Raw genomic sequence first — 12,215 nt, forward strand, 5'->3', positions numbered from 1 at the left:
AGATGTGTGTTTCCCCCAAATGAATCATCCCAGTATTTGCATAGAGTGTTTTAGGGAAATCGCGGAAAACCTCAATCTGGAGGGCTGGATAGGGATTCCAGTTGTCATCCTCCTGTATGAGAGTCAAGTGTACAAACCTCTGCATCACCCCACTTGGTAAGTGTTTTGAGAAAGGAGCAGAAATAGATGCATAAACTTTGCGCTTGGATGGTGTAGATTCACAGAAGTGTGGAAATGGGAGGGAAATAATGTCATGATGAGTGGCAGAAGGAAACTGAAAACTCTTATCACCAGAGGTTTTGTTATTGCAGGTGTATTACAATTGTGATTAGGTTATAACAGTTACTGATAAAACATCACCAGTCACTCAGTGTTTATTATCCAATGTGGTTTGGATATGTAGCTTCATTTACAAGGAATACAATATTAGTTTTTAATTTACATATTCTACAATTTTTTCACACACAGGCTACTTAAAGTAGTACAACCATTCCTTTTTTATTATAGAAAAATAATTTAGTGTGAGTGATAAATGAAAACCCAACTCTGGGAGTATTATCTTCTTTATGCTTCATAAATTAGTTATTAATACACTGAAACATATAAGCACATGTATTCACACCCACCATTCGGTCTCCTGTCCAAGTACAGAACTTAACTCTAATGACAGAGTTACTCTGTTTAATCAGGTAGATCAAATTTGAGCTATAACACTCAACAGTAATAACGAATGTTCCACTCAGACCAGCAATATGTTCAAGATGGCTCTAGTAATGCTATGTCAGAAGCTGCACTGTCAAGTGTGGGTATTACTAATGTACTCTGATCCAGTGCATTGCCAGGGCAACGGAGAACTCCCTTAGTGTTCTTCACTTTCCAGTTGTTGTTTGAGAAAGGATCTCTTGCGAGAGCAAATTTCTGAAACATAAAATAACACAAATTTTAAAGTAAAATTTTTAAAACAAAAAAGCATTTCAAAATAGGAAGTCAGATGTTTCAATGCCCATAATTAAATTAGAAAGTGAACCATCTAATAACAACAAATGCCTACACTGCTGCTGATGAATACTGACATACCCGTAAGAGTTGACTTCCAAATAGGTTTTACACATCACATATTACACTTTTGCTTCTACACATTGAAAGATTAAAGCTACTTGTGTCACAATGACTTCTGAACTATTTACTTTAGTGTATAAATAAGTGCTCATAGCAGAAACTGAAAGAAGTGGCAAGTCAGCTACCAGAATGTGAGACAACAAAGTCACACAATGCCTGTTGCCGAGTTTGGTCACATTGGCAACTTTGAATATAATGCAATTTTTCAACCAGTTGATTTGTCCAACTTACATGTGCACTACCGGCCCATTAAAATTGCAACAGTGAGAATGACAGCAAATAACAAAATATTACTTATTGTATTTGTACAGAAACCAGATAGCAGTTATAAGAGTTGAGGGGCACGAAAGGGAAGCAGTGGTTGAGAAGGGAGTGAGACAGGGTTGGAGCCTATCCCTGATGTTATTCAATCTATACAGGGTGAGTCACCTAACGTTACTGCTGGATATATTTCGTAAACCACATCAAATACTGACTAACCGATTCCACAGACCGAACGTGAGGAGAGGGGCTAGTGTAATTGTTTAATACAAACCATACAAAAATGCACGGAAGTATGTGTAACACAAACCTACTTTTTTTTAATGGAACCACGTTAGTTTTGTTAGCACATCTGAACATATAAACAAATACGTAATCAGTGCCGTTTGTTGCATTGTAAAATGTTGATTACGCCCAGAGATATTGTAAACTAAAGTTGACGCTTGAAACCTCCGACGTTCAGTTGCGTGTTGTAACAAACACGGGCCACTGTCAGCGAGCAGCATCTGCAGGGACATGTTTACGATGACGACCGTGTTTACGAGTGTGGCTGTGGTGCACTGTTGTGGTTTGGTCTAGCTGTCGCAGTGTCCGCATGTAGAGCTTGCTGCTATTGTTATTCTGCATTAGTCTCCGCACACAGACCAACTATAGTACACCATGTTACCGGACGCCTGTGATAGTGTAGTGTTGTAGGAACTGTGACCATGGTGTATTCGAACTCTGAAAAGGCAGAGATGATACTCATCTCTAGCAAGTGTCGACAAAATGCAACTGAAGCCTGCAGGGTGTATGCAGAACGGTACCTGGACAGAGAGAATCCAACATGCCGCACATTGCAAAACATCTACCGCCAACTGTATGCAACAGGTATCGTCGTAGCACGCAAACAGGTCCGTAACAGGCCCGTCACAGGAGAAGCGGGTGCAGTAGGTGTGTTAGCTGCTGTTGCCATGAACCCACACACGAGTACACGGGACATTGCGAGAGCCGGTGGACTGAGTCAAAGTAGTGTCATGCGCATACTGCATCGTCACCGCTTTCACCTGTCTCATGTGTCGCTACATCAGCAATTACATGGTGATGACTTTAATCATTGAGTGCAATTCTGTCAATGGGCATTAACACAGAATGCGTTGCAGTTCTACCTGTTTACCGATGAAGCGGGTTTCACAAACCACGGGGCAGTGAATCTACGGAACATGCATTACTGGTCCGTGGACAATCCTCGCTGGCTCAGACAGGTAGAGCGACAGCGACCGTGGACTGTAAATGTATGGTGTGGAATCATTGGCGACCACCTCATTGGTCCTCACTTCATTGCAGGGGCCCAAACAGCGGCAACATACATCACATTTCTACAGAATGATCTGCCAACGTTGCTCGAAAATGTCCCACTGGAAACGCGTCGACGTATGTGGTATCAGCATGATGGTGCACCTGCAGATTCCGCAATTAACACTAGGCTGACCCTTGACAGGATGTTCAACGGGTGTTTCATATGACGTGGAGGATGCATAAATTGGTCAGCCCATTCTCCTGATCTTACACCTCTGGACTTCTTTCTGCGGGGTACGTTAAAGGAGAATGTGTACCGTGATGTGTCTACAACCCCAGAGGATATGAAACAACGTATTGTGGCAGCCTGCGGCGACATTACACCAGATGTACTGCGGCATGTACGAAATCCATTACGCCAGAGATTGCAATTGTGTGCAGAAAATGATGGCCACCACATTGAACATCTACTGGCCTGACATGTCGGGACACACTCTATTCCACTCAGTAATTGAAAACGGAAACCACGTGTGTACGTGTACCTCATCCCTCATGGTAATGTACATGTGCGTCAGTGAAAAAGACCAATAAAAAGGTGTTAGCATGTGGACGTAATGTGCTGTTCCAGTCTCTTCTGTACCTAAGGTCCATCACTGTTCCCTTTGGATCCTTACGTAATTCAGTGCTCTCCGATACACACGATCAAACAGCGGAGGAGTGGTACTCAAGTGTGAACTTTAGGTTACAATATCTCCGGATGTAATTAGCATTTTACAATGCAACAAACGGCACTGATTACGTATTTGTTTATATGTTCAGATGTGCTAACAAAACTAACGGGGTTCCATTTAAAAAACGTAGGTTTGTTGTAAAAAACATACTTCCATGCATTTTTTTATGGTTTGTATTAACCAATTAGACTAGCCCCTCTCCTCACGTTCAGTCTGTGGAATCGATTCGTCAGTTGATGTGGTTTACGAAATATATCCAGCGGTAATGTTAGGTGACTCACCCTGTATACTGAGCAAGCAGCAAAGGAAACGGAAGAAAAATTTGGAGTAGGAATTAAAACCCATGGAGAAGAAATAAAAACACTGAGGTATGCAGATGACATTGCTGTCTCTGACAGACTTACAAAGGACCTGGAAGAGCAGTTTAACGGAATGGTCAGTGTCTTGAAAGGTGGATATAAGATGAACATCAACAAAAGCAAAACAAGGATAATGGAATGTAGTTGAACTAAATCAGATGATGCTGAGGGAATAAGATTAAGAAATGAGACAAATTAGTAGATGAGTTTTGCTATTTGGGGAGCAAAACAACTGATGATGGTCGAAGTAGAGAGGATATAAAATGCAAGGAAAGTGTTTCTGAAGAAGAGAAGTTTGTTAACATTGGGTATAGATTTAAGTGTCAGGAAGTCTTTTCAGAAAGTATTTGTATGGAGTGTAGCTGTGTACGGAAGTGAAACATGGACGATAAATAGTTTAGACAAGAAGAGAATAGAAGTTTTCCAAATGTGTGCTACAGATGAATGCTAGAGATTAGATGGGTAGATCACGTAACTAATGAGGTACTGAACAGAATTGGGGAGAAGAGGAATTTGGGGCACAACTTGACTAGAAGATGGGATTAGTTGGTAGGACATGTTCTGAGGCATCAAGGGATCACCAATTTAATATTAGAGGGCAGTGTGGAGGGCAAGAATCAGAGGGAGACCAAGGGATGAATACACTAAGCAGGTACACAAGGATATAGGTTGCAGTAGGTACTTGGATATGAAGAAGCTTGCACAGGATAGAGTAGCAGGGAAAGCTGCAAAAAACCAGTCTCTGGATTAAAGACCGCAACAACAACATTATACAATATAGCAGGAAAAATACAGGAATAGATGGTGTAGGTGATCTGGGGTGAAATTTAGTACACAAGACTGCCATTTCTGGCAACAACAATGGTTCTAACCCACCTTGGCACTGAGCAAAAAGGAGTTTGGATGAGAGGTACAGGTCTGTCATCCCGCGCTCCTTCAACTCTATGCAAATGACTGGCAAGTGATGGCATGCCAGGGCCCTCTTTATCAAGCTCACAATATTCACCATTGTTAATCTATACATCTACACAGTATTGCTTTATGTCAAAAGGAATTTAAATGAGTTCAACATCAGAGAGACATTCACTCTCACAATAACCGAGGCAAAATGGAGTTCGGTATTTGGAGCCAGACTCAGAGAGACTGTAAACTCATGTAAAATAACAAGCTTAAAGCTCTTTAATAAACTTCTAATATCTGCTCAGTCACTGCCATATAATATTTTAAAAGTTAACAAGTGTGACTGGTGACTCAAATACCCATTTTACAAGATAGCAGAATCTTCTAACATAAAATTTATCGACATTACGGTAGTTTTTAAAAATACAGTAAAACCAAGTTTTTACATTCCTGCTTTTTATGTTCATTTTTGTCAGTCCCAACAGAGGACCTATTCTCTCAATACAATGATTTCCCATCAATAGTGATTCCATGTTACTACATTTGCTGCATTTTATTTTTTTGTTTGTTTGTGGTTTTAGGGCGCAAAACTTCTATGGTCATTAGCGCCCAGCCCGTGACGTAGAAAAAAAGGAAAAAAACGAAATTTAAAATCAGCAGCAATGGGAACAAAGTCATAAAATTTGAGAAACAAAAGGCAGAAGGAATGCTTAAAAATCCACTATAGAAAGGGGTTGGTTGTCCCCCAAAAAAAAGGCTTCAAATGACTGACGTCATTTCACTGTCACTAATAAACTGTAGAACGCGGTCAGCTGAGCGCGTGTCATCTGCTAAAATCGACGACAGATCAGGCGATAGCTGTAGACGGGAGCGTAACGGATTAAAATAGGGGCATTCAATTAAAAGGTGTCTGACCGTCCACGGCTGAGAGCAGTGGGGACAGAGTGGGGGAGGATCACCGCTTAAAAGATGTCGATGACTAAAAAGACAGTGCCCTATCCGGAGTCTAGCTAAAATTACCTCCTCCCGACGACGCGATCGGGAGGAAGAGGTCCATGCGCAAGGAAGGGCTTTCACTTCCCGCAATTTATTATGGGGAAGTGTTGACCAATGCGCATGCCATAAATGAGCAACTTGGCGACATAAACCGCTCCGTAGATCGGTAAACGGAAGAGACTGAATAGCTGGCCGAGGAAGAGAGACTGCTGCCTTGGCCGCTATATCGGCCGCCTCATTTCCACAGATACCAGCGTGTCCTGGGAGCCAGAGGAACGCCACTGAGACGCCCCCCAGGTGGAGCAAGCGCAGACAGTCCTGAATCCGGTGGACCAGAGGGTGCACAGGGTAAAGAGCTTGGAGACTTAGGAGAGAGCTGAGAGAATCTGAGCAGATTACGTACTGTATCCGCTGATGGCGGCGGATGTAGTGGACAGCCTGGAGAATAGCGTAAAGCTCCGCAGTATAAACCGAACACTGGTCGGGAAGCCGAAAGTGATTTGGGGTGTCGCCAACAATATAGGCACTCCCTACACCTAACGATGTTTTCGAGCCATCGGTGTAAATAAATGTGGCTTCCGTCATTTGTGCACATAGAGCAGCAAATGCCAGACAGTAAACAAGTGTAGGGGTACCATCCTTGGGAAATTGACATAGGTCTCTGAGCAAGTCGATCCGGGGACGGAGCCAAGGCGGTGCTGTACCCCAAGTTGTCAAGAAGGTTTTAGGAAAGCGGAAGGAAAGAGAATGGAGCAGTTGACGGAAGCGGACTCCCGGGGGTAGTAGGGAGGAGGAGCGGCCTGCATACCCGACATCAAGGGAGCTGCATTTTATGTCTTCTCTGATGTTATCATGACCTTTAACATCGATTTTTATACAGATTTCTGCAAAACAAACATCATAATCCTGCTCAAAGTCAGCCTTAGAACAAAGCAGAAAACGCAGATTATACGCAAAGTTACTGATCATGTAACATAGCATTAGCACACTAAGCAAGATGTTCATTGTTGGTGTGTTGGGTCACAGCAACCTGTTTGGAAGGGTTGGAAACGCTGCTAAGTCACTACCGTAATGATAACATGATCTGATGATAATGAGTCTTAACAGCAACCTTCCTTCCGCTCAGTGCTTTGCATTTCACAGCCATTTACACAAATAAACACCACTTTTGAAGATGGCCATCTCTATAATGGGCTTTCACGGATCACTGTTACTTTGACTTGAAATGCACTAATTACTACTAGGCACACAGTCTTCGGTTGGTTCAATCTGATGTCAGACGTAAACATTTCTCCTCAAGATGCTTCATAACATACAGACAATTTCTGAACTCTTTCTCAAGCAGGACAACTCCCTGAGCTGAGTCACCTCCTTGTTGGGAATAAACTCTAGATTTCATGCCTATTTTTCTCTTTTTATGAAGACTGCCAACTTTAATATTTTAACAAAGACTAAATTTGAAGTTTTGTTTACCATAATTTTATAATGATTATCAATAATAAGTCTCTCATTAGAACATAAATATCTTTTTAATGTGATTTCACAAAAGTCTTTTGTTGCCACATTTTATTTACACTGTCGGACACGATCAGAATGAAGAGAGAAAACCGCGCATGTGGTTTTGTGTGTCAGCACTTGGCCACTGCCTTTGTGATTGATGCTTTGTACACCGTGGAGAGAAAATTAAAGCTAACTGCTGTTAGAAAGAAACAAAAACCATTAATTATTTCTGGTATTTTAAAAAGGCAAATTTAAATTGTTTTAATTTCATATTTTGTACACTATAAAGAGAATGAAAGTAAGAGTAATTTATTCATTTTCACTAGTGTTTCCTATGCTTTCCTGTATTTTACACTTTCCTGCATTTTACTTTTCTAGGCCACACTGCTGAGAAGTGTGAAAAGGGGGTTTTACTATATTTCTAAAAGCAGTGGAATTAAGCTGAAAAACTTCACCATAAAAATTATTGTTAATATTATTGAATATTTAATCCTCAAATTATTCCACTGTAAGTGGTGAATAAAATGAAAGTCTCTCAATAACCCATTACTAGGGGTTTCCGTTGAGTCTGAGATCTGAAAAACGTGCTGATCAGAGCAACCATCAAACAGCCTCTGAATTAAGGTAGGTCAGGACAGAACAGGCAACATGCATTCATGTGTTATCCAGCTGAAATATAACATCATGAAAACCTCAAAGATAGAGGACAGCTACCAGCTGCAAAAGTGTAATGGCTGCTGTTGGTATTACTTACTGAGAACTGGAGCTGACTCTGTGGTGTATACAGTGGCAACCCATACCATCACACCAGATGCTGGGCACTTATGACAATGATGAGTGCAAACTGGCAACATTTGTTTCCTTAGGAGCCTTCACACAGAGGTCCGTTTTGATGCTATCAAAACCACTTCAAATACTTTTATTGCATGTATGGACTCCACCCCATTACTATTTTCTCAGTTTTCAATAGTGCATAAAATATTGTGTGCCTTCTGTAGTCCAAACAATACACTTTATTCCTTAGGCTACATTACTTGTGTACTGCAATTTTACAAGCAGGAATGTAAGATTTGTACTTGTAAACATAATTCTCACAAATTTATCACAGGTCTTACTGCTACAAATTCTAAAATTGTTGGCTGGCACATTTCATAAATGCTGTTGTATTAACATACGCAATTCTATTTATATAACTGGAGAAGAAATGCTCGTAGTATGAAGGACATTCAACACAAAATAGATAGCTAACAGCAAAAGACAAATAATGCAACTGCTGTGACAGTATAGCCCAATAAATGGGATCGTAAGTAAATATTTTTACTGCGCAGAGGAAGTTACAAAATAAAAGCCATGGCAGGTTCTAAAAGAGAGTACTTGTTGGCTTGAGGTGAATGATATACAGCTACAACCATGTAACATCTGGCCTTATAAATCTCAAGACGCTTTAAGAAAAGTAAGTTAGCTACGTGTTCTATAGTTCATTAACATGACTTTTATCCAAATGGTACAGAACAAGTCAGTTTGCAGATTGAATACATGATATTTCTGTGGTTACAGCTAAATGCTGGCCATTTAACAGTTGTGTACTAACAAGGGGAGAGTGTGGGATGGCCACAGCTATTTCACTCAAACTGAATTAGTCAAAGAAGGCAGAAGTCTGATTCAGTCAGCATGCGTGGCACCCATCTTGCGCACACCTTCCGGTAGTTCAATGTTTCCATTAAAATTCTGTGAGCGGTGCTTCAGGAAACCTCACGAACCAACGTGCAGACATCATTCAGGGTGATCCGCCAATCTTCACGCATGTTTTGCCCAACCTTCAACACTGTCTCCTCAGAAATTGACAGTCTCCCGCTCCTTTGTTCGTCGTGACTTTCGGTCCGACCAGCTGCAAACTCTCTACACCACTTACGAACATTTTTGACATCCACGCATGACTCACCATACACTTCCGTCAATTGGCAATGGATTTCAATAGGCGCAGTGCCCTTTGCCTTCAAAAATCAAATAACTGCGTGCAATTCGCACTTGGCAGTAACATCCAAAGGGAGCTCCATTCTCAATGACTGCCAAGCCAAGACGGAGTGCCTCAGCGTGGTGTGCAGATGCTTGCATACAGCACGTGAAGCACTGTTCATAACACTGTGACCAACTGCCACACAGAGTTCTGTACTTATAACAAAATAGGAGACCTTACTTTTGGAATTACCCCCATACTTTATTAGGCACGAGATACAACACAAAATTATTGACTTTTTCTTCACATTGGGTACCACAGCAATGAATTTGTTAGAAGATGGTGTCATTTTCCACAAAATTACACGGTAAGGCATTAATAAGTGGGAATATGCCAAATATGTTTAGATGGTGATTGGTTTGTTTCCAAAACTAGCATTCAAGCAGAGAGCAAAGGTTGTTGACTGGTTGGTTGGTTTAAGGAGGGGAGGGGGGGGATTTGGGACCAAACTGCTAGGTCATCGGTCCCTCGTTCCGATTAAAATAATTCCACAAGGGTGGGAGTAAAATTATTGAGAGGGAAAAAAAAAGAAAGAAAATGGCTGGAAGAAAGGAGAAAACCACAAGAATGACAGAAGGGCAACAAACACTAAAATGGACAAAATCGGACAAGAAAACCACAGAGAAACACAAGAAACACGTAGAAGGGATCAAAACAAGAGAGCTGGCTGACCATGAGAATAAAAAGGAGAAGCCAGTCACTCCGCAACACATTAAAAGCTCCACCCTAAAAGCACCAGGGTGGAGGACACAAAGGGACAAAGGACATGCACTAAACCTTAGATCAAAAATTAAAACCCACTCTCACAAATAAAACATAAAACTAAAGCTGCTGTTGAGGCATTGTCGCCCAACACCGAAGGTAGGGTGCCGGAAAAGTTAGAAGTTTGCTGCAGAGCTGCTGAAAGTGGACAGTCCAGCAAGAGGTGGACGACCGTCATTTGTAAGCCACCGCTACACGAAGGTAGGTCCTCGCGATGGAGGAGGTAACCATGCATTAGCCACGTATGGCCAATGAGGAGCCAGCAGAGGACAACTGATATCCTGCAAGAGGACCACATGGAAGACTTCCACACATTCGTAGTCTCCTTAATGACACACAGTTTGTTGTGCGTACTGTTATGCCATTCCGTATCCCAAAGCCGAAAAACCCTGCGGTGTAAGAAAGAATGCAGGTCAGTTTCGGAGATGCCCATCTCCAGAAGTGGTTTCTGTGTAGCCTATTTGGCCAGCCTGTTGGCAAGTTTGTTGCCTGGGATTCCGACGTGTCCTGGGGTACACACAAACAACAATGAACGACGGGACCGTTCCAGGCCTTAGATGGACTCCTGAACGGATGCTACCAAAGGACGGTGAGGGTAGCACTGGTTGATGCTTGTAGGCTGATCAAGGAGTCAGTACACAGGAGAAATGACTCACCAGGGCATGTGTGGATGTGCTCAAGAGCATGAGATATGGCTGCCAGGTCTGCAGTGAAAACACTGCAGAAAGCTTATTGAACTTAAAGGTTTGAACAACTCAGTAATATGTTTGTTTCAGTTCTAATTGTCATCAATATGCACACTCAAATTTGGAACATCGTAGCTTATAATCACGGATGAACACAGTGATCAGTTGCATATCAATCTTAATTTTGTTGCAGATCTAGCTAGATTTCAGTTACAGTATAGTCACCATCAGTGTGTTTAATAGTGAATGAACTGAGCTATGCACAGTTGAACGCTATTTTAGCAGTATGTGCTTATACAAGCTTTCTGGGTCTATATGGCTCACTACGAAACTCAATGACGATGGCTATGATGTAACTGATATCTATCAAGATCTGCAATAACATGCAGATGGATTCCTGAGCATTTCTGTGTTTGTCCCTGATTATAACCATTTCACAATCACTGGGCACAACAATTCCTAATGGAACCCAACCAGATGATATTCTATCTTATTTACTGACTCTTACTGGTGTGCAATATTAATTGTTAGTGTTATTCCATTTGCAGTACAGGATTGATTATACTGCCCAACATGCACACATGAGAGTCCATTTTCAGAGAATTGCTTAACTTACTTAATAATCCCTTGAAAAACATTGACAATTTCTTCAGTTGCTTTCTCTCTAAACAAGCTTAATTTCAACACCTGTATCAAATGCAAAACTCTGCTTGATACATATTATGTGGGAGGTCATTTACACACTTAAGTAATAGTAGCAGCCCTAAAATTTAACACTTTAGGACTCCATGATTCTCCCTAGTTATTTTCTTTCTTTCCAACAATGTTTGAATCAGTACTATATTTTGCATTTATCTAGTGAAAATGATTCAAACCATTTGTTTGTAAAACTACGAATTTTGGAAAACTTAAGCGTTTCTGGAGCAAGATCACACAATCATATACCTTGGATAAATAATTAAAAATACCATCTGGTGAAAATTTGTTGTAAAAAGGCATGTAATATTTTATGAGTACATATATATAAATGCCCCCCCCCATGAACCATGGACCTTGCCGTTGGTGGGGAGGCTTGCGTGCCTAAGCGATACAGATAGCCGTACCGTAGGTGCAACCACAACGGAGGGGTATCTGTTGAGAGGCCAGACAAACGTGTGGTTACTGAAGAGGGGCAGCAGCCTTTTCAGTAGTTGCAAGGGCAACAGTCTGGATGATTGACTGATCTGGCCTTGTAACAATAACCAAAACGGCCTTGCTGTGCTGGTACTGCGAACGGCTGAAAGCAAGGGGAAACTACAGCCGTAATTTTTCCCGAGGGCATGCAGCTTTACTGTATGATTACATGATGATGGCGTCCTCTTGGGTAAAATATTCCGGAGGTAAAATAGTCCCCCATTCGGATCTCCGGGCGGGGACTACTCAAGAGGATGTCGTTATCAGGAGAAAGAAAACTGGCGTTCTACGGATCGGAGCGTGGAATGTCAGATCCCTTAATCGGGCAGGTAGGTTAGAAAATTTAAAAAGGGAAATGGATAGGTTGAAGTTAGATATAGTGGGAATTAGTGAAGTTCGGTGGCAGGAGGAACAAGACTTCTGGTCAGGTGAC

General features: G+C 41.6%; 1 protein-coding gene across 1 annotated transcript in view; it reads right to left on the bottom strand.

The window, feature by feature from the left end:
* Positions 1-356: 356 nt before the first annotated feature.
* The window catches only part of LOC124715517, a 74,617-nt gene continuing 62,758 nt past the window's right edge, over positions 357-12,215 (bottom strand). The window contains exon 5 of the mRNA XM_047243103.1: positions 357-918. Within this exon, the coding sequence (XP_047099059.1) occupies positions 757-918 (162 nt within the window). The 3' untranslated portion in view covers positions 357-756. The remainder of the gene's footprint in view (positions 919-12,215) is intronic.

Source organism: Schistocerca piceifrons, chromosome 1 (genome assembly GCF_021461385.2).
Source record: "Schistocerca piceifrons isolate TAMUIC-IGC-003096 chromosome 1, iqSchPice1.1, whole genome shotgun sequence".
NCBI lineage: Eukaryota > Metazoa > Arthropoda > Insecta > Orthoptera > Acrididae > Schistocerca > Schistocerca piceifrons.